The following is a 27,928-nucleotide window of genomic DNA, read 5'->3' on the forward strand; positions in this document are numbered from 1 at the left end:
TTGCCTATTAATAATTTTTATTTGCCTTTAATGAATTATTTCACAGTTTTTCCCTCATACTGTACACCACACTTTGACAGTCTATTCAGCCTTCTGTGGTACCCCACAACCTTCTCCTCTGGCACTGGGACAGCTTCGGGGGTATTGTAGGGTGCTCTGTGCTTTCATTAACAGGATGTTTAGAAACAGTTTCACTGGAATTGGATTGGGAGCATGTGAGCTCTCAATGGAAACTGATAGCACACACTGGAGAAGCAGGCAGGGGGAGCTGATGGTAAAAAGGCATTTGCTGTCCCCTGTGAAATCACCAGTGGTCTCTTGGTTTCTTAGCTCTTCTAAGCTCCATCGATCACTCAGAGTAGAAACTGTTTGTCTCCAGCTTGTCTGGTCAGGAAGGAGTTGTCTGGGGGTTGCTTCCCTACAGGTAGTAGCAGTCAGCTCAGGACCAGAGAGGTCCCCCTACATTGCCTCCTCCAGGTGTGTGACACTGTCTTGGAACAAGGCTGGCTGTAGCCATTGTGCTCTCCTGCCATGGGGAAGGGGTATTACCGTGGTTGGCAATGGTAATTGCTGCAGCCATACCCAGCGTCTAAGTCTCTTTTTTCAAAACCAAGATTCAATGAAGAGCAAGGGAGAGTGGGTGGATGAGGAGATGGGGATGAGGCAGAGCAAACAAGAAAATCCACCAAATGGGCTTCTGGGAAGGAAATGTTCCCCTTTGGGCACTTCAGCTGAAGCGGCTTCATTTTCACAAGGCTTCTTTCTCTCTCTGGGAACATCTGCTGAGCTTCATCTCTGTCAGCTGGATATATCGTATGACATTGGTATCTGCAGGGAAAGAGCACACACATGCACGTAGAGCGGTTACGACTTCCTGTGAAAGACAGACACACCACACCTCTCATCTGCGGTGCATCTCCTGTTGCCGGGCTCCGGCACTGCCTGCAGGAACAGCTCCAGTGGGAAGGGGCTCTGATCCAAACCCTCAAACCAAACAGGCATAGAAACATTGTTTTATCTGTGTAGAGAGCTGGGAGATCCCCGTGCAAGTGGCAAGTCATCTTTTTCCTTACAGTATTTCGTTGCACTAGCGCAGTGCACACAACACACAAGTTTTGCCATTCACTCAAGGCACAGGTTGATTTGCACAAGCATATCTCCAGAAAGACCTCATGCTTCTGCAGCCAAGGTCACTCCTATCTCCAATTACATTGATTTACTATCACGAGAGCTTGGCATCCACATAGTAGCAAATGGTCTGTGATACCAGAAGCAAGCAAGCATAAAAAATAACTGCTTTCACTTATGTATTAATTTAAAAATGGTTCTTTGCTCACAGCTATACTCAGAAGGCCAACCAGGGCCAGCTTTGTCCATTATAAGTTATTACAGCTTCAGAAATCAATCTGAAGCACACTGCATCCATTCTGCCCACAGTGAGAGAGCAATCTCATCTCTTCCTGATCCAAACAGCAACGTGCCCCACACCAGCTGGGAAAGGAGAAGTGCTTGAGCTTCCAAACAAATGAGCACATTACTGGTACCGTGCCAGCTGCTAACAAGTGCAGGTACTGCACCCACCAAAGGAGCTGTGGGTGCAAAGTTTCCTTTAAAATTGAGAGGGGGACACCTCTATTGTGCCCTTCAGCTTAAGTGGAGGTCATGGGAGATGGTTCAGCCCCTCTTTACACAGAGCTCTCCACATGTTGCAGCAGTGCTGTTGTGACTTTCCAAGCCATCTCTGGTGAGATGGGGCTCTGGGCTAAGCCTTCTGCAGGCTCACCAACATCACCCAAGTCAGTTCAGAGGACAGAATGCAGTGAATTAGCTACTTGTCCCATTCAGGGAACCTTAGCGAAGCGAAGATTTCTGCTGTCACTTGCATTGGATAAGGAGCAGCAGCACTCCATACCAGCCTAACCAATTTTAAAGCAGCCATTTAAAAAAAAGCAGAATTAGTTTCAGTTGCACAGCCTCCAGAAGTGGAGCAGTTCAGCTGAGGGGGTGGCCCTGAGTGTTTGGCCTCCCTTCACTCTGCCTGCTCTGCCCTCCTAGGACCTGATGGCTTATCACACAGGTAACCATCCTCTCTGTTGGGCTGCACAGCAGGCTGCCAGGTACCTTTGGCCTAGGGGCAAGGTAGGTAGGTACTGATGGCACAGCCTCACTCACCTGGGAGATTGCAACATGCATAGGGAGCCAGGGGCAAAATAAGGTGCAGCTGACAGGAGGTGGAAGAAAGTCTAATAGCAAGGTAGCTAAAAAAAATCTGCTGGTAGGTGGAGACATATTTTGTTTCTCCTTTGAGGGCTACTGCTTTACTAGAGAGGAGTAATGAGTAGCACTTTGCTTCTGGAAAAAAATAAAGCCTTGTCTTTTCCTTTAAATAATACTGTGCTACTCTAGCTCTGTATGCAGGAGTATTTCAAAACTAAAAGGTAACAAGCAGAAGGTTCTGTTGTTTCTCAGTGAGGAAGTACTGATGTGTAAGTAACAGGTAAGGGCAGCCTAGGGCCTGGTTAGGCCCACACCAAAAGATGGTGATGCCGCAACAGGAGTCCATCTCTTGGCTCTCAGGCTATGCCTATGGCCTTTTTGCTGTGTTGCTTCTCCCTGTAGCTTCAGGGCTGGTCGTGTGCCTCTGGGGTAGGCACTGTGGCCTGGGGCTTTGTTCCCAGGACCAGAGTCCTGAGCATTAAGGCCAACTCCTTCTGTGTAGCATGAGAAGTTGGCCTGGTGCACAGGCCTTCTGACCTGAGTGCTGTAGGGCTGGCAGACTAACTATGGGTGTCTGGTGTTCCTACTGCTGTAACAGCCACATCCTTTCTTGCTGTATATATTCACTTCTTTCCCCTCAAATACCCTGCAAGTTCTCAATAATCATAAATAAAACAGTGCAACAATAGCCTCAGATAGTCTGAGGGTAAAAGGGAAGAGTCTGATGCAGAGCTGAAGGCCACAACTCTTTTTTGTATACATTAAGGGTCTTTGGGGACAGTTTCTGGTATGTCTCTGCAGTAAGTAGTGGTATTTGAAGCTGTTGCTGTTGAATACATCAGTTTTTATTTCAAGAAGGAATGAGGGATGCCAAATAAATAGTATTCCTGAGAGGGAGAAAAAAAGAACAACAATACAGATTTTAAAAAGTGGTTCAGCTAGAAAGACTTTTTCACATCTGAGCCTTATCAGAACCTCAAGGTTAAGATAACTTATTTTCCTCTGTTTTTCTTTACACAGGCTTCCCTATTGCCTGGTTCTGGCATGGGCTGAAAGCAGAAGGGCACACTGTAAATAGGCTAAACTGAGCTTTTAAGCACACTTGCTCAGCAGTGTGGGGTGCGCAGCTGTGCTGTCAGACTGCCCAGAGCCTGGGGCCAAGCATGACAGATGGGACTGGGTGCCTTTACAGGAGGTGGAAGGGGAATGGGATCCCAGTGCTCCTCCAGGACACTGTCGCTGCAGGAGCCCAGCAGGACCAGGACACTGCGTGTAGCCAGCTCTGACTATCTCTGTTGCCTCCTCTAGCTCAAGGCACAGCAGCACCACTGTACTTACTCCTGTTCCACACCCAGCTTTCACTCTGTGCTCACAGGTGTGGCTGGAAGAGCTGCTCTCTGGGGTTTCCCTTGCCCATGGCTTCTGTTCGACCTTCTTGTGGTTCTTTAATTTTCCTCCAAGTCTTGCAAAATTTATTTCTTTTCACAGAAATGGTTTGAATAAGTGTGGTTTTTATCTCATTATCAGGTGGTCTATTGAAAAATAAAAGCACCATTGTGGCCCTCTGCCCCCTTCTGATTTCAGGTAGGCTGGCATACAGGTGGCTGGTCTGACTAGCTTAGGCTGCTTGGGTATATAATCAGTTTGCTTCCCAAATTAATTATTTTGGTTTTGGACATGTGGATGGCAGATACTTGAACAGGCCTGAGGCTGACTTCATGGCACAAGTTGAAGCATCCCAATGAATGCTTTTAGAGTTAATGTCTGAGCAGAGAAGAATGCTGCTCTTCTAGAGAGATGCTGGGAGGCATGGCTGTTGGGACTGCAAATAGTCTTCTGTTTTTGCTAACCTGAAAAAGTTTGTTCTCATATTCATAAAATGTTTTGGTGGGTATGAATTCTTCCCCATCCTGTTTCCTTCTCTAAAAATAAGGTGAGGAGGGAACTAGGTGGGATCCATTCCACACAAAGATGGCATTCCAGCAGCACTGGTACCTTCCAGCCTGTGCTGCAGCCTCTGAATTAGCCTGCAGCTAACATCTTTAGGCACTCAGTGCAAACTTGCTGCCCGAGGGGAGAATCCTTGAAGTAAGGCTAAGGATAAAGTGAGTTGTGTCCATCCCTGTGGAAATCAATAAAATCAGATAGAGACTAAGTCTTGTGAAAAGAAATGCAAAGGAACTCAATGTAAAGTCACATTCCTCCTTCCCATACCTGTCGGCTGGCGGGATCTTGCCTCTTTCAAGTAGTAGAGTGCCTTGTTGTAGTCACCCAGGTGGTAAAATGCAACTCCCGACCGGTAGAGTGCCTTGAAGTTCTCGCCTTCTTTCTGCAGCACCTTCAGGCAGTACTCCTTGACGCGCTCATAGTTCACCAGCTCGGCCTGGAGCAGGCAGGCTGCAGGGCATGGGGAGAGAGAGAGCAGGGAGGGTTACGGCTGCATTTCTGCTCCTGCAATCTGCACAGGCAAAAAGAGTAGCCTAGGTGAGGGCAGTGACTCACTCGTGATTCAGAAAGGGTGCAGTCACACGCATTGTTTGCCAAATCCAATTGTTCACCATTTAAATACCAACGCTTCTATTTTTGCAATTTCAGACCGATTAGATTGTTTGTTCTGGGGCTTAGGGGGGGAGCGAGAACATAAACATCCCCCTGGAGCCAGAGTTCCACGTGATCTTGTGGTAGTGACTGGCTTAGCCTGGAGTAGAATCATTTCTCAGCTTAGGAATAGGGCTTGGAACAGTACAGAAAAGGAGGTCAAAAAATAATTATCTGACAAGAGAGAGAAAAAGGAACTAAATTAGATTAGATATTGGTCTTAATGGTCCAAGGATGCTGAGTTTATAATGTATTGTCTTTTATGCAGGAGGTCCTATATAGTGTTTTTCTGTAGGAATCAACGAGGGGCCTTGCTCTGTTGGAATGTGCTGTTAGTAAAGCTTCCACCTGGAGCTATAGTGCAGGGAAAAAATGTGCTGGGCTGTGTGCTTTTTGCTAAGTACTGCAACGAAGGTTCAGAACAAGAGGCCAGTTCTCCTGACTTCCTAAAGGAAAGGTGAACAGTGGTAAGGAAACAGCCTGCTGAGGGCTCAGTGCTGAAGGGCAATTGCTGCAGAAACGTCAAGGAGTTGAGGGAAATCCCCACAGTGAGTTTCCCTCAAGGAGGGGGAGATCCCTGAGACATGCTTTACAGATGGCCTGCTGATCGCCACTCTGGGTTTTCTGTAGTGCTCACTCTGGGCTCAGCTTCTTTTGGCTTACTGGGCATTGAGATGGTCTTGGGGAACACCAATGAGAATAGGACACACTGAAGCCACAGATCTACAGGAAATGAAGAAAGCTGTTATGTCCACAAGCTCTTCTGGTGCTACAACCCAAGGCGAGTTTGGGAATGACACCATCTGGGGAGGAGAGAGGGGGGGGGGAAGGCAGGATGCTGCTGCAAGGATCAGTTCAGAGGCTGGCAATGTCAAGTGCCAGGGCATGGGGAGAAATTTCCCCTAACAGGTGGTGTTATTCAGTGCCTCTTTGGCAAGGAGACTCACTGCTCCTGGAAATCCAAGTCATCACTGTTCACGTGTCACCAACAAACAGCCAGACTTCATTTTTTGCATAGTAACTGTGGCCGAGATAAGTCAGTGCTGGATCAGGAAAATGACTCGGTTCTAGATCTCCCTTCTGCTGCACCCCTTCAGTAAGCCCTGCACCTTCTCTGTAACTCACTTTACATTCTACGGACAGGAGAGTGGCCTAGATGATCTCCAGGGATTTGTTCCAACCTAGATCAGCCTGGGCCTATCATCAGTTAATGTGGATGGAATGCAATCCTAACCCACATATACATTTGAAGTTTAAATAGCTAGCTGGAAATGATTATAAACAGCCTTTCACCTGTAGAGAATCTATGGTACAGATGCACTGAGCAAGGAGTGCTAAACTTGCCCCACTGCTGGTCTGTTTGGTTGAGTAGCACATTATTTACTAATTAGATCTTTGTCCCATTTGCTTTAGTGATGGACTTCCAATGTACTTCAGTAGCTCCTGACATTGAAGTGCATGGGTATTAGAAAGGCATCTGACTGCTTGCTAATGATTGTCAGTTAAAAAAAAAAAAAAGCATACCTTTCTAAAAGCTTGGTAGCATTTCCTTACCCAGAATTTGTCCCTTCCTATTTGTCAAACATTGATTTTTCTCACTCTATTTCTAATGGAGCTTGAAATGACTGTGCTTTGTTTTCCTTTGTTTTTTTGAAGCTATTAAAAAAAAAAAAAAAAAAAGACAGTGTAAATTTACTGCTGGCTTCACAGCCCTGGAAACTGGATTGCTTTGTTTGTCTGCTGCCCAGTAGCATGTACAGCAGTGGCAGCAGCTTTCTGCACGCTGCCAATCTGATCCAGTCTTTCACGTCCTGGGAAACTGCCTTGCAGAGCAACCAGGTGGGGGATTTCGGTTTGTTTACTACTCGGTATTTCCAGCTATCAGCATAGAAGTTACTGTGAAAATGACAGGCAGACGGACAATGCATATTAACTCAGTAATTCTATATTGGACTTGCTTCGTGGATTAATTTAAAAGAAAACTACCCCAAAGCCTGCTAATTGATAACCTGAAATGTGCTTCCGGAGATCTAGCTGGGTTCTTTCTGTGGCTCATGTTCACCGTAAAGATTCTGCAAGGCAGTGTTAGTAACCATGCATATGGCTGGGAAAAGTCATTACCACATGGCTAGCAGGAGAGATGCGTGTTTATCGGAACAAAATGAGCAGATGGATGTGCAGGAAACAGTTATGCTGGAGGAGATGGCCATTTGGAGCACCAACGTTGGAAGTGGCTGTTGTAAATGAACCTGGAGGGAGAACCTCACTTATAAATATTTAGAGGTGCGTGCTTTTAGCTCTTGTGCACTGAAATGACCTTAATGGATTGTGATTAAATGCAAATATTGAGTCTGTTAGTAATTCAGCTTTCAAAAATGGAAGACACGTGGCACCCTTGTATTCCCGCACAGCTCAGTCAGGGGAGAATTGTTTTGAAAATGTCATTTTCCTAAACAGACGTGTGCATTTCTGGCTGGAAGTGTTTGTTTACCACATAAAACACATCTTCACTCTCCTTCTCTATTCTTAATAGGCCCCCCAGTGAATCATTCTGAGGAACAGAGCTCACACACAGACTGCGTCAAGAAAGGTTTATCTGGCTCCTTCTGCTTTCTTGAAAGTGAATGGGCTTGGTCCCACACGGCACCATCTCTAATAGCAATTTGGCGATTCGAAAGGTGCCCTTCACGGGCGGATGCAAACCTACAGTTGTAGTCACTCAGTTTCTGTGGGTCTCATCATTATAAAGCGGCATCAGTTGAGCTCACAGCTCAGAAATTAGGCTACCAGAAATTAGGATGTTTCACTTCCCCTCAGTGTGTGTCTGGGAGAAGAAGTTGCTGAGAGCAGCCCCGTGGAGAAGGACTTAGGGGTTCTGATGGATGAAAAGCTTGATGCAAGCCAGAAGTATGTGCTTGCAGCCCAGAAGGCCAACAGTATCGTCAGATGCATCAAAAGAGGGGTTGCCCACAGGGTGAGGGAGGGGATAGTCCCCCTCTGTTCTGCCTTTATGAGGCCTCAGCTGGAGTACTATGTCCAGGTGTGGGGCCCCCAACACAAAACGGATGTGGAGCTGTTGGAGTGAGTCCAGAGGAGAGCCACAAATACGGTCATGGAGCACCTCTCCTACAAAGACAGGTTGAGGCAGCTGGGATTGCTCAGCCTGGAGAAGAGAACGCTGCAGAGAGACCTCATTATGATATTCCAGTACTTGAAGACAGCTTATAAGTGGGAGGGAGACCGACTCGTACATGGTCTGATAGGACAAGGAGAAACTGATTTAAATTAAAAGGAGGAGTTTTAGATGAGATATTACGAGGAATTTTTTTTTTCCTCAGAATGTGGTGAGGGACTGGAACAGATTGCTCAGAGAAGCTGTGGTGCCCCATCCCTGGAGGTGTTCAAGGCCGGGTTGGATGGGATCCTGGGCAGCCTGAGCTGGTGGGTGACAGCCCTGTCCATGGCAGGGGGTTGTTTAGCTTCAACTGCTAGCCACTGATTTTTGTTACACCTTTGTCTGCAACCCTGAACAGCTTGTGTTTGCTCCTTGCATCAGTACACTGAAATTGATAAATTCATTCCATCTTCTCTTTAATAGCCTGCATAAAGAAGAGTCTGGAGTTGCTTGCTAAAACAAAACCAAACAGAGCTTTTCTCAGCTTTCATCGCTTTATAGCTGTTCTCTGAGCCCTCAAAGTGAAGTTCAACTGAAAATGCTGTTGGTTAGCATGGCATCAGAGAAACCTCTCCTACTTGCAAACCTCTGCAGGTTATGCAAATAGCTCAGTTTGGCCCAAACTTTTGACTTCTAATTTTGGCTGAGCCAAGAACTAAGTCTGCAAGTGAGATATATGGGTTTTAACATGGAGATTTTGAACAATATGAAAAGCCTTGTGTACCTGGAAAGTTTTGCCAGCGGGTAAATTTGCGTGCCAGAACATTCTTCCAGCTGGTTTTATCCCAGTTTGTCCTCCTGCTGCAGGCAAGGCTCAAAACCTATCCATGTTACGGAAAAGTAAGCCAAATTACTGTGCAGACGGTTAGCATATCCCTACCCTGTGGCACACTCCTTCAGTTCAGTGCATTGTGTTACTCAAAACAGGAATTCCATTTACAGCTTTTCCAGGGAATGAAAATGATTTGGCCCTTCAGGAATGTCTCGGCTTTCAATTCATATTTCACAAGGTCCAGCCCTGTCTGCAGTTTGCTGTCACCCATGTAAGCTGGTACCACTGCCCTAGATTGCTTTGCTTCCACTGTAGATGAGAATCACCTGCTTGTAACTTTGTTGGTCTTGTAAGTGTTTGTACTACAATATTCCATATGTAATATCTGCTTTTGGAAAATGTCGGCCAAAACTGTTCAGGCATTTTTGAAAAGCAGATTAGGGAAACGCATCTTATTTTTCCCTTGTTAAAGGGCTCTGGTGACTGTCTCTTTGGATTTGTCTCCTGTCCTCTCATCATTTGGCTTTGCGATCTGAAATCTGGCAGATATCATTTGTGTCAAGCAGGTGCCTTCTGTTATCCCTGGGGTATTATGGAGCTGGCCAACCAATAACTTTTTGAAAATAAAACCAATAGGCTATGGCTTTATTGTACTCAGAGGTGCCTTAGATTTTGGTACCCAAATTTTTTTTAATATTTTGTCTACCTTGGACACAATCCAGTCTAGGAAAAAGTAGGGATTTGGCAACTTAGAGAGCAGGAAACATCTCATTATCAGTGAGCCAATAAGAGAATAAAGAATTGCAGAAAGTGGAAACCAAGCAGACAGAAACTGTCTTACTTATGACAAAGATGGAGAGACTGATGCTGGCGAGGCAAGGAGGCAGGGGCTGAGAGCTGTGAGGGGATGGAGGAAAAACTGCTGGGGTGGAGAAAGGGGTGCGTGGGTGGATAAGTGAACTCTGCTGAGGAGGCAGTGACTGGGTGCAGAAGTGGAGGTAAGGTCGGAACAAGGTGCTGAGGACATAAAGGCACAGGACAAGCTAGCCTGAGTACCAAGAGGAGCATTTACATTGCTGTAATTCAAGCACAGGTGACTAGTCTCCCTGCATGACAGCAGCTCCTCTAGCAGACAAACTACCCACCTTCGCATTCTTGCTCTGAATCATCTTTTTCTGTTCTCTGTCCTCACTGAGGGATACTAATCTGCAATGCCTGAAAGCTGGCCTTTGCAGATATCCCCTGGAGACAAGAGCAGGTGTCCTATACAAGAGCTAATAGTCAGTCCTGGAGCTGAACCACTCTCAGACACCCACACAAGAGTCTGAATCCAAATAACTTGTTTTCCACTCCTTAGACTAAAAATCTAGAGAAACCAAGATGTGACTTCCAAAAAGCAAACAAACAAACAGACAAAAAAAAAAACCAAAACAAAAAACCACTGTGAGTGCATTTTGTTCACTTTGGTGAGTTTACGATGAAGTGACCAGGACAAATGACTGTTCTACAAAATCCACTGACTCAAAACAAACAAAAATACCAAACCAGTATGTATCACTTGGGCTGGCTGCAGAGCAGAGAGACGTAGCTAACTAAACCCATTACTGCTCAAGCCTGACATGGATATTTCTTCTTTGCTGCGTTTACTCTTGATTCTACCACTGGAGTTTAACAGCCTAAGCGTGGATTATTATTTCTTAGCAAGTACTAGATACTCCAACCACTACAAACTCAATGTGTATTTCACAAACTCAGTGTCATTCCCAGAAATAACCATGATTAAACTCTGCAAAATACTTTACTTTCTGACATGATCTCACCCCGAGTATAGCAGCCAACAACTCACTTAAAATCTGTTTAAATCACAGAGAGATGGAACATATTCTTGTTCTATTTTAGAAAATATGCAATGATGCTTTGATATAACCACTTCAGGGTTTTATTCTGACATATGATTAAGACCTTGATGTATCATTGAGCAGGTTTTGTCTTCCTATCGCATGCAGAACTCAAATAGGGAAGACTATGAGAGTCTCATAATACTTCTCTTACTTCAGAAGGCCTGGAATCTTTCATGGGGATGCTCATGACAGTGATGAGTCTTGGTTTGATTTGTGTTTAAGAAGAAAAAATATTGGAATATAACTAGAGAAAAAACACAGATTAAAAAAAGAAACAAATATGTTTTGGAATAGACAGCAATCTTCTAACCATGCCACTGATGGATGTATCCATCTTTGTGCATGGCAGTCTGTGTAACCATTGTTCATAAGAGTACATGAGCTGTATCGTATCCACTGGAGGAATTACAGAGGATACTGTTACTAAATGACATTGAAAATTTCAGCCATGTGTTAGTAATTTAGAGTATAATTAAATTCTAATATTGGGTAACATGTCTTTCATAAGATGATGCTGAGAATGTAAAGGGTTATCTGAGATTGAAAGTAACCTTGGAATTAAGCTACTGTAATTTCAGAGTGCAGTCCAATAAGATCTAGACTGATCTATATTGTTGGACTATTTTGATCCAAACTTCTCTGAAATTGAAGTAAGTGCTCTTGAAGGTGGAGCTGCACACGTAACGTGTGGATGGCACAACCCAATCTCTGACCTGTGTTACACTTTTGATCCTGACTGGCACTGAAAGAAGATGTATAATGTGAAGGAACGTACGAAACCTACGCTGAGAGAACAGAGCAGGTTGTTAAGCACCCATATCTGCACCAAGCCCGCCCGTGCTGTGCCATGCAAGAATGCAACCCGGTGTTCCTCCAAAGAGGATATTTAGCAGCATCTTTTTTCAGAGAAATGCTGCATACGGTTTCACTACAGGGCTGAGATGCTAATTAGAATCTACAGTTTCCAGACAATCTCTTTCATTAAATATTTTTCTTTTCTCTATAGTCCAAGCTTGCAAACAAAGAGGATTTTCTGGCTTCTCACCAATAAGAAACTAATTATAGACAGCTTGATAATGTCTGGCAATAATCTGATCAGCTGACTCCTAGTTCCTGAACAGCTTTAATGGGGTGAGAAGGGAATATGAGAATGGCAGTACAACTTTCCAGCCTATGGTTCTCATTTATTCATCTCCAGGTACCACAAAGCCCTAAATATACCCGTATGTTTCTGCTTGCATGGAAATGTGTGGATAATTAAAATCCAAACTATATGACAGGCTGTTTCTCTCTGTAGGGAGGGATTCATGCTAAATGAGCCGTAGATCGACAAATGTTTGGAGAGCCTAAAGAGTCACCTCTTCCAAGCTGCCTTCCTCTTCTTAGCCTGACTCTCAACTCATAGACAGGTGCCAACTGTTCCTTCCCTTTCTGCTTTCTTGACCGCACTTTCCTTTCAATGCAGAGCATGGTCTTCTTCAGTTCTCTGCTGCTCCTGAGTACCTCCTACCTCTTCCAGGAGAAGGACCAGTACAAGGACCACCACAATCCATAACAGAGACCTCAGTGACTAAAGAATTCTGATGTTTCCACCATCATACGCACTGAGAGGCATCTAGCAGCTCTCAAAGGAGCTCCTGAGTCTGGTGCATCAGGATTTTTGTGGCTAGCAGCCCACCCTAGGACTCCGCCTACTGCCATCCCTTCTGGGGGCTTGGAAAGCACGGGGCTGATAACAAGGAGATAAGTAACAGCTAATGTGAGCTGTCAGAACAAATCAGTTTAATTTCAGCCTGCGATAGGGCGATCAATCTTGAAGATAAGGGAGAAACAGTGGATGTTTCATATCTTGGCTTTTACACTAGTCAAATGACAAATTCTAGTGACTTAAGCAAATTGAAGGAGAGCGACCCAAATGAATACACCTAACTTTGTTATCGAAGGGGAAGGCAGTATTTAGTAGGGTTCTGCAGTGATCTGTCCTAGATCCCATGGTATTTGGTATTTTCAGTAAAGATCGAAATGACAGACGGCAGAATGCCTTGTGAATTTTCAGATAACATCAAGATGTGAGGAGAAGCTGGGGGTGTACTGGAAGACAGGGCTAAAAGTCCAAAGCGTCCCCACAGACTGGAGCAGTATCAGAACAAAAACAGGATGCAGTCTGGAAAGGGCTGGTGAAAGGTGCTAAAATTAGGCAGAAAACAAAACACCCCACACTGGTATGGGGGAAACCAACTGTTTGAAGGACAGTTCTGCAGAAACTGATCTGGGGGGTGACCCACATCGCATCAGTCAACAAGGCAGTACCTTTAATGAAAAATAAAAGAAGTGTAAAAAGAAGTTTGTAAGAAACATAAGTAATGTGCCTAATTCTGGATAACAATCTTGCAAGAAAATGTGGATATAAACTGCAGGAGCACACCGGCAATAATAACTGGTACAGAAGAGACAGAGTACAAGCCATAAAGAAGACAGCGAAGGAGAGCAGTCTTACAATGTTCACATGTATAGAAAGAAAAAAGCCCTGTCATGTGAAGCAGGTAATAACCAGGATACAATCAGTTCTTCTTGTATTCATGAAGTAAGAACAGGGCTTAAAGTTTAGCAGGAATGATTCTTACTGGGAAGAACTTCCTAATACTGAAAAGATAACCACTGTAACAGACTGCTCAGAGAAGTTGTGAAGGATCTTAGCTTTGAAAGCATGGAAGAGCAGTTTGTATAAAAGTTACCTGGAATATGCATTACCTGTACCCTTGCACCATGCTTGAGCATGGATTTCTGCCCAGCTCCACAATCCCATTACAGATTGTGCTGTCACACCTGGAGCACAAACTTGGTTCTCCCAAAGGCCACATGTAGCCCATTCATTCAGAAGGCTCTATGGAAGGAGGTTGCTGTGACACCCTCCAGGCTAGACCTCTGAATACATAAGCACTTAGTAACAGCAGGCATGAATGACTTCTGCCTTTGGTACGTTTTGGGTTAGATTTCCTATATCTCAGACTTTCTGAATTTTCAAGAACACTTCCGAAGTGTTCATTATTTCAAAATGATTCTTAAGTTACTTTAAGGCAAATCTGTGGTAATTTATGTTTGTTTGGGTTTTGTTGTTTTGGTGTTTTGTTTTTTTGTCACAGATCCAGTGGTACAATACAGAAGTTTTCCTCCAAAGGGCCAAGCCTTTGGGAAGCAAAGAATTTCTGACAACTTTTCATCTGATCCTCATAGCTTCTGTTTTGAAAAGAGTATTTTGATCTACCTGTTCCTGCAGTTACTAGTCCTTCAAATTAACACTGCTGATTTACTGAAAATTCTTAGCTGGTAGTATTTAAAACCTAGACGTCAAGCAAACAAGGAGTCTTTTCTGAAGCCAAAATCTATGCCCAGTTGTGAATCAGCAAATCTTTATTCAACCAAAACAGAGATCATATTGCATCTTCTAATCTCTATGCCTTTGATTTTCCCAGCCAGGAGATGTAGGAGCAAGATCCTAGAAAACCACTGGTGGGACGAGAACTTCAATCAGCTTTTGATGCCCAGACAAGAGCTTCACTCAGCGCTTAATGCCTGGATCACTTTATTCTATCATCTCCGTAAGTACTTCCTCCTCCTGCAGCCACATGAGGAGATGGGAATCCCTTGTTTGTTTTTGCCAAGGCTGTTATTGTTGATCTGCCAGGTTAAATTCCCTGGAGGTTTCCTTCACTCTGACTTTATATTTATCTAGTAATCCCTGACCTGTCTGTATCTTTTAGAATCAGGACTCATTTAGTCCAGTCTAGTCCAGTCAACACGAGTTTAGATATGTTTGACCTTCAGTTTTGCTGTTCGAGTTGCTATTTATTTCACCACTCCTTCCTTGTTTGTTTTTCCATGTATTTCACCTTGCACTGCTTTACTCTCTCACTGCTGTGTGGTCTTCACTTCATATCCTTTCCTCCTTTGGCCTTCTGTTGATATTGCCACCCACTGGAGGAATCTTGTCTCTTGGGTTGTTTTCACAAGGAAAAAGTACACACGATTTTATCAGATATCAGCAATATCAGATGGTGACGACCATCTGGTGAGTGCCTGGAGTTCAACAGCTGTCCAGCTCTAACACGTGCAATCAAATGTTTTACGACTGTTAACAGAGTAAACTGTAAGAACTACTAAGTAATGAAATTAAGACCTTAGCAGAAAGATGGCTTTTGTAAACCCCACTGAGGCAAGGAGGGTATTTCTTTAAGTAGGGAGAATCTATGGAGGAACTGATAGATCTCAAGGTGCCTTCTCTGCTCCACGGCAGAGCCTCCATTGCTAGGTGTGGTTTGCTGAATAAACAGCTGGCAGCGGGGGTGTGAAATGCAGCTGGTGCAGCTTGAAGGCTCTCAAATAAGGTTGCTGACAATTGCACATGCCACAGCTGCCTCTGGCTCAGCTTACTGTGGCACGTTTAATTTGGGCTGAGAGCTAATGTTCCATCCTGTGCCATAGCAGGGCTGGGAGATGTGGCTGCACAACACCTGTGTGCTGTGCCCTGCGGTGCTGAGGCACAGCTCACCTTACCTCCCAGGACGTGGGGAAACAGATAACTGCATCTGCTTTAAAGCAGATGCTTTAGCATCTGCTAAAGAAGGGCTGGGAAGCAGGCTGTCTGAGACCACTGCCTTTTTGACTTCAGACCATGCATGCAGGCCACTCTGGAAGTAATGCCTCCTATTTTTTTCCATGAAAACTAAAACAACTACAGAAAGCACAATAACACTGTTTGATAAAGTAAATTCTTAGCTATGAAACACTATTTTTCAATGCAGTCAACCACTGCTAGCTATGAATTTTTGCTACTGATGGACAAGAACCTGTATGCTGTGCTCACAAAAATCTCCATCACTGGAGTGACCCACTGTTTCACAGCTGGTATGATGGCATCATGGCTAGAAAAATGTTTCTGTTCCCGTGTGAGCATTTGTGGGACCCACCTGGTGCAAACCTTGAGATATTCCAGTGCTGTCAGCATCATTTCCAATGCATTGAAGCAGATATTCAGCTCTGTACACAGTTCCCTGACCATAATCTGCCAATTCACGTAGATGAGCTGATTGAGACACTCTTTATTTCATGGTGTGACAGCTGTGAATGGCCATCCGGAACGTGTCCTATCTTTTGCTGTTGCCACTGCTGACGCGCACCAGTGCTCACATCCACTGTTTGGTTTCCATAAATGTTCAGGAAGCATCAATGAATGTCAGTGGGTGCCACTTTTTCCGCACGGAGGAACTCACTGACACACCTTTGCTTCATCCGCACTTCCATGTCAGTTGCTACTTTGTCAGACTGCCCCTCTGCAGCCATCTGTCACATGGCAACACATAATGGAATACCGGAGGGTGCGTTCAACCTCTACTGCCATACCACCAACATCTACCTCTAACATCATAGGCGTACATAATAAAATAGGAGGCATTACTTTTGGAGCAACCTTCATACAATCGGTAGAGACTGAAATGCTGTCTTTGCCTTTTTTCTTTTTTTAAATTTTATCCCTCCCGAGCTCTCCCTAGCTGAGAAAACTTACTGGCAAGAAGGAGAGGTTGAATGGGGAGGAACATTTCCTTCATTAAAATAATAACGCAGTCACGTGCGTAGCCCAAAGCCTTTGCATTTTAATGAGGTTCTGAAACAGAAAGCAGCCTTTATGGCCTCTGTGGGAGGGATGGAGAGAACAAGAACGGACACAATCGGAGGCAGAGGATGCCCAAGTCAACTGCTTTCTAACTAATTGAAGAGCGAGAGGTAAAAATCAAAGCTCTGAAAAATTCGTTTTCTTTAAAATTGCGCTGAACAAATGTACAAAGAAAAGTGGTTTGTGAGCACAGCTGGCTCTGTCGGGCTGTGCCACCTGGCTGGGCTCTGCCTGCCAATGCAAGCTGAGGTTAAGCTTCACCTTTCTGTGTGGTTGGGCCTCGAGTGTCCTCACCTCTTCCTTGCCCTCTGTTTATACTGTATGTAAATGTAGTACATTTGAGATAACTGCCACTCCATCAAATCCAGCTAGGAGACAAATTGGAAAGTTACTGAGAGGGGCCTGAAAGGCCAACCAGAGCAAACATGCTTGCTTATGACTCATTTCCTTTGGAAATCAGGCTGAAAACGAATAAACTAAAGACTAGAGTGATGATTCAGTGCATTATTTGCTTGAGAAAGCCAGGGTTTGAACTGTGCAGGAGCACTGGCTGGTGTTCTAACCAGATGTCTGCTCTTTAATATAAGTTATAGCAAAGTGCTTCAGGTAAAGATCCCAGATTTTTCATAATCCATGTCTGAGCAGCGCACTGTGGAGAGCGGAAGAGTGAGGTAGAGTGTGTTTGATCGGAAGTGTATGGAGGGGAACTTCCACCCCAAGTAAGGGGCTTGTGTTCAGACACCAGCAACACAGGAATCACTGTACTAGGCCAGGCCGGTAAGCCAGTTCTCTGTCCTGACCATGGACCCTTTTCTTTATGCTAGGGGATACGAGAATATACTGAGAACAATATAATAGCTAACCAAATCGAAGTGGGTTCTGCTGACATGTATATAGGTCTGCTAATGGAGGTTGCTAGTGGAATGCCTCAGGTATTCATTTCATAATTAAGCCTTAGTGCTTTTGTAGGAGTGCTCTACTGACACTGTGAAGCTGGAAGGTATTGTAAAAAGGATGACGATGTCGTATAAAAAGACCTACGTGAGCTGGTGGATGGTGTTAAATTTATTTGGGATGGAGATCGGTAATACAAAACAATAATACAAAATCATGCTCTTTGGACTTAAGTCAGGAATTTCTGCTTGAATTTGTGAGCTCGTGAGGTGGAAGCAGCCAAAGAGGAAAAGGATGTGAATATGCTCACTGGTCACCGGATAACTGAGTCACTTATGTGACATGGACATGGAAAGGGAAATTAAAATCTCACGAGTTTATTCATAAATCCACACCAGTTAGCAGTGGTTACCAAGCATGAAAATGTAATATTTGCTTTACAGTTTTCAGCCTATCTAATATAGCATTGCATGTTCTGATTCGTTCTGTGTCTAAGCCTTCTTTTCTAACCTTATTTGGTTCTTTAACTCCATGATACCTTCTGGCACTGTGCTTCAAATTAATCAGCCCTGAGTTTAAAAATTTATTTTGTATTCATCTATTAATTTAATTTACCCTTCACCCCATGAGCAAAGCTCCTGATCTGCCACAGTCTGAGCCCCATCACAATGGACAGAGAACATATAAAGGAAAGTGAGTGTATTTTCTTTGTGCTTCCTGTATAGGTGAGGATCTTAACTGCTCTGGTTTCTTTGCAACATGAATGCACCACTGCGTCTTGAGCAATTAATCACAGCAAATCATTTAAGAGGCCAGTAATCTGGGATTTGAATTACGCTAGCATTAAAAAAATATGGTGACTGAAGATGTAGTTGAGGCTTAACTCTGCACCGTGCTGTTTGATGAGAGAATCATCACTAGAGGCATGGGATGGAGGATCTCATTTATTTATCTGGAAATAAGAGACCAAAAATAAAGGTGCTGTGGCAGAGCAATAGGTATAGCTAGTGCTGACTTATGACAGTTATCCTACAATAACAGACTCCTTTCCTCACAGTTCTGCTTTTGCAAGATTAAGTGATGGCCTCCCCAAGTAGCTCATGTTTGTGAGAGGCTACAGCCATTGCAAGGAGCCCCCCTATTACCTGAAAGAATGGAAGAAATATAGGTCTTCCTGTCCACTCCCTCTCTGGGAGCAGGAGTGGAGGAGAGGAATGCTAATTCTCACAGCTTCTTCTCTGCAGTTGGCTGAAAGATTGTTCTGTATATCATGAAGATGCTTTTCCTGTCAGGCTGAATTAGTGGGTTAGATGGTAACTGTAGGGATGGCACAGCACACTGGAGGTAGAAGTTGGTTAGTCACGCCAGCCCAGGAATAGCCAAAGGAAACGCTGAGGGTCTAACATAAATTTTCAAGTCCAGACACCTCCTCTGCCTTGAATTTGCTATCAGGAGTAAATTTCTTCTCCCACACACCACACTGGGGAGTGTGCAGGACAAGGATATACGAGCACTTATTTTCTGCTCTCCCCTCCATCTGCTTCAGGCAGCAGCAAACAGTTTCGCTGCCTGGAGTCGAAAGCCAAGTCTTTCAAACTGGACCTAAGATAAATGTATCGAGCTGAGCTGAAATCAGGCTATGCATGTCAAACTGAGCCTTACAGATGCATGAGGCAGGTAGCGAATCTCCACCACTGCATGATTAGGTTCCACCAAGAGGGCCTTCAACCCTCTTGCTTTACAGAACAAAATGACTTCTGGCAAGGTTGATACCTCACTTGAGTTTCCTCAAGTAGGAAATGAACCATTGAGACCCTGATGCGGCCAGGCCAGCGTAACACCGGGGGCACGAAGACTGACAGTTGTAATCAGGGCATCACAGGAGCTTCAGAATCAAAATCTGATGAAAACTAGTTTGGTGGCTCTTTGCTGGCTGACCCAGCTGCTCCTTTCCAGCAGCTCCTAGGAAACCAGATTGACGGCTAGATTAGCAGAGTTTTGCTGCTGCCACTCCGATATGAAAGGAGGTGCTGCTGCCGTTGATGCAGAACAATCTTCATGACAGCCCCCTAAACTGGCAGCAAGGAAATGCAATGGACAGTGCTCCTGTTAAAGTAAGAAAGAGAATGCAGAGCAGTGGTGAGAAAAGTACTTGCTTTAGTAAGGCTGAGGTTTTACCTGTCAAAAATGGATGTACTGGAGAAGATGTCGCAGCAGAGATGGGTTTTAAAGAGAGCCAGGAAAGGAGAAAAGGTCTGGTCTGAACTAATATACCACAGGTAAAATCAGCTTTGAGGAATCAAGTGCATCAAGACGCTCTGGGGCACAGCCTGTGAACACAAAGGATGAGAGAGCCTCACTGGCAAATGGGGACAGGGCCTGGAGAGGGACAGAGCTTTGCTATGGGGCCAAAAAGTCTGTGTTGTAACCAGGAGGGCGAGCAGAAGGACACAAGTGGGAAGGGCACCGACTGCGTGAGCAGCCCCGACTCCTGAGCTGAGAGACATGATGGGAGAACTGGGTGCACGGGACGAAGCCAAGGAAAAGCAGATGGTGCTATCCAGCCTATAAGCCTCAGGGTGATAGCGTGTCAAGAATTTCAGAGTGAGGAGAATAGAGTGGATTTTGAAGTAAAGATCATGACATTAGCTGTTGCCTATGGATAATAACAGATGAGCTCTGGCACGTCAAGCTATGACAGATAAAATCATTGCTCCCAGCTGTCCCTTCTGCCATGGGTTACTGCAGAGAGAAAACGTGACTGTGCCTCATTCACTCCATGAATTGTCTCAGGATGATTTCCAGCCCGGTCCTAATCTCAGAATGGTTATGTTGAGGTGGGATCTCTCTGCTCCAACCCCACCTTCCAGAGCTGCCAAGCACAGCACAGCCACCTGGGTGGGTGTACAGGAGCAGGGCCAGCCATATGCCTTCCTACCTCCTCCCCACCTCACGTGAGCCTGCCCCAGCTGAAGCTACCTCCAGCAATTCCAGCGAAGCTTCCAGAAACTGCACTGACTCTACTGTCTTCGTTAAAGAAAAAAAGGGAATAGAAATGCTCCAAGCCACCACAAGAAGATTTACCTGCATTCATCTATCAATGTCTTATGTTTACCGTTTTCCATCCAAGATGCAGTGCAGAAATGAACCAAAGGAGACAGATTCCTGAGCAGCCGTTAGTAGCAACTTCTTAGTTAATGATAGTTAATATTGACTCTTCTTCAAAACATTTTAAACCCTCAGTTTTAGTCACTGGTATGGCTATCCCAGTAAGCTGAAATCGAGATTAATAAACAGACATATTTTATATATTCTATAATATACAGATATATTCTTTCTGTATCACAATTTCTCACCTGCAAAGTAAGAGAATACAGAAGAAAATAAATAGCTAGTAAATCTTCTCAAAACCTCATTATGTAGTTTCTCTTTCTTCAGTTTTGTTTCCTCAGTTTCACACTTCTGCATGCTATTTTCTGTATGATGGCACAATGTCAGGAAGAAAGTGGGACCTGGCAACACTTAGACCTCCAGTTTTATTTATACCCTTTTCTTTTGCTATTTCTTTTCTCAAAGCAATCACTTTTATTGGGTGTGCGCTAGAGCTCATCCTAAAATCCCAATATGAAATCTTCTGATGACCCTCCACACTTGGAACATCGGTCATTCTGCTCACAGGACACTGATGGGGATGTGCTGCTGAACTGATAGGCATTTCTAGAAGAATGACTGGAGAAGCAAGTCTGGAGTTGGATTAGACATTTCTGGGTCTGAGCTCAACTGAACAGAAGGAAAAGAAGTATGCTCCACCTGCTGAACCATGGAAAGGTGGCCCAGCTCCCAGAAAAGAAGGTAACCATGGAGCTCATGGATGTATCTATCTGTTGGGAACCAGCTTTGGTTTTCACATGAGGCTTTGTTGAACCACCTGAACCATCTCCAGAGCATCACTGACAGAAATGTGGGGAGGAGGAAGAGGCTGTGACTCACTGCGACTCACCGCGGGACTCTTGCAGGAGGAAACTCCAGGACAGCATTTCAGAAGAGGATGGAGTAAAGCTGGGAGGAGGTGCTACTACAGACCTCACAGAAAGCATACCAACACACACCTCAAGGAGGAGAACAATCTGTAGTCTTTAGGTAAACAAATTAACCACCGCTCTGTGTTCCAGAAAAAGCTCTGTGATTTTTTGATGCCTCCTGCTTCACCTCCTATGCTGAGCTGTAGTTAGCCCTGGACCCATCTCAGCTCACCAGAACTGCAGCTCCTCAGGGCAGTCTGGCAAAGGGCTCCGTACCTTAACAACACCTTGCTTCAGGCAAACGGTGATGAGATCAGCAGGGACAACTGGGCATCTGGCAGAAGCGGCTGCAAAAACACCTGCCACCACCACAGCTTCAAGCTTGGAAAAGGCTTGGGAAGAAGAGTGACGTGTAGAGATAAAAATGCGTCTCCCACCTCAGCAAGAGAGGTGCTGTCAGACATATTTAAATTTGAGAGTACTTCCCATCCCACCCTCTCAATGAATAGAAAACTCCTCCCTGAGCCGGGAGAATTTTGTTCTCCAAAATAAAAGGGGATAGGTAAATACAGAGGATTTGTACAGACTAATTCAAGGCGATGGCTTCAAATCCCACTTATTTAAATACATGTTGGGGTTTGAGCCTATCACTAAAATGCCTCACAGTCACTTGTATTCATTCTCTGCTTTGACTGCACCTATGTGGAACAAGGACTGCGCCAGGCCTGTACAACAGACGTTCCCATCACTCTGGTTGGGCAGATGCATCTAAACTAAAAGCATCAGGAAACTCCCACCTCAGTGAAAATGCAGCCACATCCTGCTCACATTTGCTGCTTTCTCTTTTTCCCACTGCATGGCATCCTTACCAAGCATTTTTTGGTTTTTTTGTTGTTTTTTTTTTCTGTTGTTGTTGATGCAGCATGTAAAAAAACTTCACATCAAGCAACAATCCAAGGCTGCTTTAACACCCACAGCAATGTGCCCTGGTAGAGTCTGTACTTGTTAGCTGCTATATACTGGAGTGGGATTTTAGTAGAGGCTCCTTTTGAGGAGTCTTAGTGGGTGGTCAGTACAGACAAGTTTTAGCATCTTTTCTCATACATAGTTGTATTTTCACTTGGATTAAGGCCCCTTGGCTCAGAGGAACTACTCTCTGAAGGCTGTACTTGCTGTCCAGGCTGAGATCCAGCTTGGATGGCCATGCTTTGTAATAGTCTGCAGGTACATGTGCCCTCTTGACTGGACTCCCGTACTAAAATAAGCGTACTTCAATGGAGATGAACACGCTACATTTAATTGGCATTCATGTAATTAACAAAGCCTTCCAGCAATCCCAAGAGGTCATCAATGCAGACATATACACTGAGGCTCAAAGAATGAAAATTTGGTGAAGCTAATACAACTGGTCAGCACAGAGAGGCGAAATGGAACATTCACATCTCCCGGCATCACTCCTCGTCCTTCATTCTGTCTCTGGTTCTGCTTTTCCTGCCAAGATTAGCTCCAGTATTTCTGCGTGCTTGGGAAAACCAGCAAAGGTTTGCTTATCGCACTGCAACGTTCCCTCACGACAAAGCTTAGAACTATGCTTACTCTGTGCATTTTGCTGCTTTGGAAGGACTGGGACTTACACCTCTCTGCAGAGATCCTTTTGGGCAAAGCCTTTGAAACCTTTGGGCAGTAATGCTGGAATAAATTATTGCATTTAATGGGGATAGTGGTTGCATTTGTAGTAGGTAGATGCTGCCTACCTACTTGTGGTTCAAAAGGCATTTTAGCTTCAACTACGCACAGGATGTTATATGAGTGGAAAGGAGACTGGGACAAGAGTGGTTTTTGGCCAGCTTGTTTTTCTGCAGGCATTGTTCCTACATTCATCTTTATTTTCAAAGAATACAAACCACTGACTTGGGAAAACTCGGTTGAATGCACCACCAGGACTGGATCGTGGTTCCTGTTCTTTATTTTTCAAATGGGCTGAGAGAAGCAAAAAGAGGTCAAGTGACTTTCTCAAGGTCAGAGACCATCAGTGAGTCATAAAGAAATGACTGTTTGCCTCACAGCCCTGTATTAATTCTGCGAGGCTGTGCACTGCTGGTAGGATTTTTCTTTGCCTACCGCAGTGATTTCTGGGATCCCTGACCATGCTGCTGCCCTTGTGTCCGGTAACATTTATCAGATGGACGTAGGCCAAAACAAAGGGCTCTCAGATGGGTTGTGCAAATGAGGAGAGAGCCTCTTTCAGGTGAAATTCTTGGGGCTGGCCCTGCGGCCCAGCTCATAGCTTGGCGAAGGAAATATGAGCATCACTACTGATGGCCAGCAGTGAAAATCTTAGGCCAGCAATTTACAAAAATCACAGGAATTTACCAGATTCTGCTGTGCAGACCAGCAGGTTTTGGAATCCTGTGTGGTGGGCTTAAATAGTTTAGGTTTGGGGGTGCCACATGGCTTCAGAAACTTGAGAAAATACACCAAATATTATGTGGCTCTGATTAAAGGCAAGAATGAGCCGCCCTGCCCTGCAGTGTGGGAACTGCCTGCTGAAGGCGCTCTACGTGAATCTGTGACTTTACATTCTGCAAAGCAATAAATGCACAGACAACAGTTCACTGTTGGCCCACATGCTCTTACGTAATCAGTCAGATTAAAATACAAACCAACCCCAATTGTACCCTTTGTGGGCACAACCTTCACCCCTCTGATTGTCCCAAATCCCCTCTGGGTGTGTATTTCTCACCTGCTTATTTGCTAAGTGCATTATAACCATAGCTGATGTGCTCCTCTGTCTGGCTCTAAGGAAGCAATTAGGTGCGCACATCTATATTTACCATGCAAACCATCTCTGACAGGTGAATGTGTGCTGGCCGTGTGAAAACAACAGTGCAAAACCAAAGTGGGCTTCCTAACTGCTGAGCTTGGAGAGCAAGCGGAGGTGCTGAAGGAACTCGATAATAAGGACACTCAGATGACAGCTGCTAATGCTATCGGGTACAAATCAGAGCTAAGTGAAAAACTGCCTTCTCTAGAATTAACATGCATGGCTGTTATACTCCCTGCACTATGCAATGCAGATTTATTTATTTTAAAAACAGCTCGAGGCACCCAGTCAATGCTCAGAAGCAGAACGCCCTGCGTCTCCTCTCTTCCCCGCGTCCAATAACTTCAACATCAGGCGCTGGTGCCAGAGCCCACTGTGTAGCGGATCCGCTGGCTCCTGCTGCACCACTCCCTTAAAGAACACAGCCCCGCTGCTGCACCTCGTGAGGTTTCTATTAGGAAGGTGTACTAACTGTTATGACAGTTCTGGAGGAGCTCCCTCCCACCCCTCTCCTTCCCTTCAGACGCTAATTCACAGATCCTCCTGCTAAGTGGGAGCTCAGGGGCTGTGCCGGGAGGAGCAGCACTGCAGTTTGTTCAGCTGCACGCTCCCCTCTCCAACAGGGGCACTTCCTTCAGGCAGTGCAACACACCCTGCTCGGTGTCTCCAGGACAAATTCTCTCTCTCTGCTCTCTGCTCTCTGCTGTCCATCTACTGAGAACAAATAATGCTGTGAGCAAAAGGGCACCCTGACCTGCTGCCACGTTACCCCAGGGAAAGCACTGCCTGCACCTCCAGGGTTAACCGTTGTCATCTCTTCTTGTGTTCACACCAGTTAAATTTAGGTGAAATCTGTTCAAATCTAGGCTAAAGATGGAGCAGGTTTCTCACGTCAGACTGCTGCCACTGACAGAATCAAATACAATCAGCACTGAAAAAAATTCCCCGCAGAAACCAGAAACAGCAAATACATGAAGTGGGCACCGACCATGGTGCAGGAGGACCCTGCAGGCACCGTGCACGTCTCCGGCGAGCAGAACTCGTGCGTGCGGCCAAGCGGCACGGCGGTGGGTAAGCCCAGCCCTTCTGCCGTGTCCCCGCTGTGCCTCAGCACTCACAGCGGGCAGAGGTGTTCCTGGGAGTACATCTGCAAACCCGCAAACGCTCTGTGGAATTGTTTGTACTACGGCGGGCTCTGTGTCACTGACTCCACTGATCTCAACGAGCCCTGCCACATACGATGGGTTTCAATAAACCCGCGAACGGGAATTCTGCGAGAGGCAAAATTACAGCTGTGCAATTATGCTGTCACTCTGGAATCTCACCTGCCTCTCCCTCCTCGCGATTTCGACAGGCTTTTGAAGGAGGAATATCAGGAAACGTGGTAAATGGGGGCTAAATCGCGCCCGCCGCTACGCCCCAAAAAGCACACTGAGCGTAACAGACTGGCACGGGTGAGACAGGAGAAGGTTCTGGCTTGACGTTTCAAACCCTGCTCGCTTTATTCTGCCTCTTCTTTTTTAGCCCCGGCCAACAGGAACCAAAGCTGGCCAAGTGTCTAGAAAGCCAGGAGCCAGGCGGCGGTGACAGCTGACACACCAGTGTCCTGATTTTCGCCATTTTTTCCCCAAGGATACAAAGGGTGGTGAGTGACCCTTCATCCTTCTGAAAACAGCGGAGCTTTATCAGTTTTGTCAGTCTGCGCACCTCGGTGAGGTTACGAACCTTCCCTACCCTCCGTGTACGTAGCCACAAGTTTTTGTTTTAGGGATGCTTTCGGGCTTGGAAAGAAAACATCCGCGTGTTTGGTGGGAGCAGAAATGACCCCTGATCCCGCAGCGCGTGCTCGGGCTCAGCTCCTCAGCGCGGACTTCAGCACCAGACCTCAAAGTGCGCCGATCCCCGGCCCTCCCCTCCATCTTCCCGCAGCACCTCTCCCGAGCAGATGGGAGGGATGAGCCCACGTCTGCTGGCCGCAGCTGCGACTGGCGCCTAGCGAAAAGCCAGCGCTGTATTTGCCTTCAACTTTTATAGCTAAGGGGCCAGAAAACGCCTTTGATACCCAGCGCTATCGGGAGCTACCGCAGCAGCGTCCGATCCCTTCCGCAGCTTTGCCTCGGTCGCGGCGAGGGAGGCTCCCCGCCGTGCCGCCGCTTACAGGACGGGCTTTGCGCTGCGGCGGGGGGACCGGACCGGAGGGCGCCCGTGGCTGCGGGGCAGCGGCGCACCGCCTCGGCTCACGGGCCGCGGTTCCGCGCTCCGGGCTCCGCTCTCCCAGCGCCGGGGCCTGCGGCAGCCCGGGGAGGGCCGGGGGGGCCGCAAAGCAGCGCCCGGGTGCCGAACTCACGCTAAAAGCGCGGCGGGGCCGGGGCGCGACGCGGGGGAAGGGACGCGCGGCCGGGGGTCCCGGTGCCCCGCTCCCCGCTGACCTGCCAGGCTGTTGTAGCAGTCGACCTCGATGGCCTCCACCGCCTGCCGCTGCTCCTCGCTCAGCCCGCCCGCGGCGGCGTTGGCAGGGCGCTGCCCGCCCGGCTCCTGGCTCAGCAGCAGCGCCTTGAGCTCCAGCAGGGCGCGGTGGTACTTGCCGATGGCCTCCCGGAATTTCTTGTCCTTGTAGCACTGCGCCCCTTCGCTCTTGAAATCCAGCGCCCGCCCGATCAGCTCGCCCGGCTCCGCGCCTCCCGCCGCCGCCGCCGCCGCCCGCGGCTGGCTGCCCCCCGCGATGCCGTGCCCATCGCCCGCCCCGCGGCCGCCGGCGTTCAGCTTCCCCGCCGCCGGGCTCGCCCTCTCCATGGCCGCGGCGCCGCCGCCTCCCGCGCCGCCCTACGCGGGCGATGCCGCGGCGCCCGCCGCCGCCGCCGCGCCGCCGCCGCCGCCGCCCGTGCCCCCGCGCCGCTGCCCGGCTCCGCCGCTCGCTCCCATCCTCCGGCGGCCGCTGCTCCTCCTCCTCCCCCCCGCGCCCGCGGGGCGCCCGCCCCCGCCCGCCCCCGCCTCCGGCCGCCCGCAGCGGGCACCGCCGCCCCCCGGACAGCCCCGGCTCCTTTCGCCTCGGCGCCCCTCCGCAGCCCGGGAGCCGCCTCGCTCTCCCGTCCCCTCCTCATCCCCATCCCCACCGCCCTCGCCGTTCCCGTCCCGCCGCCCTCGGGGCGCGAGCCCTCACTTCGCCGCGCGGCAGCGGGCAGCAGGTGGCTGCGTCCTCTTCATGAGGGCACCGAAGCCGTGCCCCGGCGGCTCCCCTGCCCCCGGCACCCGCCCCTCAGGGGGCTTACATTTTCCTCAATCGGGTTTTCCCATTTTTTGACAAACGGGTGGATGCCCACCGGTAGGCAGGACACTGCCAGGTTCGAGGGCTCTGTGGCAGCTTTCCCCACACGCACACAAGAGCACGGCCGTCAGCACCACGCACGTACAGCTCAGGTGAGCTGAGCCCTGCGCAGCTCCATGTCCTCCGGGTGCACCGTGGCTCCAGGGTGCTTTGTTGGTCACACCTCGTGCTGTAAGAGCAGAAGATGGATGAAAACACAGAGAGGCGTTTTCATCACTCGTGTAACCCTCCCGTGTTGGAGGTGCGGGTGGGGCGGTGTGCTCAAGCTCTGCAACCACGAGGAAGCTTCAAAATGGAGGCCCGGTTCTCCCTGTGAGATACGTGCGGCCTTGTGGCACAGCGCTGGCGAACAGCTTCGTGCTGGCGTGGCTGTGGGTGTGCAGCCGGTGGCTGGGCATCTCCTGCTTAGCAGGCAGTGCTTTGGGCCTGGTGCTGTGGGGCTGCTGCCAGGCCTCTGGGCCTCACCGTGGCCGTGGCTTCAGCTGCGAGTACAGACATCTCAGGGAGGGTCATGGAGAAGCGGGTGCCA

General features: G+C 47.2%; 1 protein-coding gene across 1 annotated transcript; it reads right to left on the reverse strand.

Annotated features, from left to right (window-relative positions):
* Positions 1-27,011, reverse strand: TTC9 (tetratricopeptide repeat domain 9). Its single transcript, XM_001231668.7, has 3 exons — positions 26,504-27,011; positions 4,432-4,614; positions 1-828 (listed from the first exon to the last, which is right to left on the reverse strand). Exons 1-3 carry the CDS (start codon positions 26,865-26,867, stop codon positions 749-751), a joined length of 627 nt encoding a protein of 208 aa, XP_001231669.3. The 5' UTR covers positions 26,868-27,011; the 3' UTR covers positions 1-748.
* Between the last annotated feature and the right edge of the window lie 917 nt (positions 27,012-27,928).

Source organism: Gallus gallus, chromosome 5 (genome assembly GCF_016699485.2).
Source record: "Gallus gallus isolate bGalGal1 chromosome 5, bGalGal1.mat.broiler.GRCg7b, whole genome shotgun sequence".
NCBI classification, from domain to species: domain Eukaryota; kingdom Metazoa; phylum Chordata; class Aves; order Galliformes; family Phasianidae; genus Gallus; species Gallus gallus.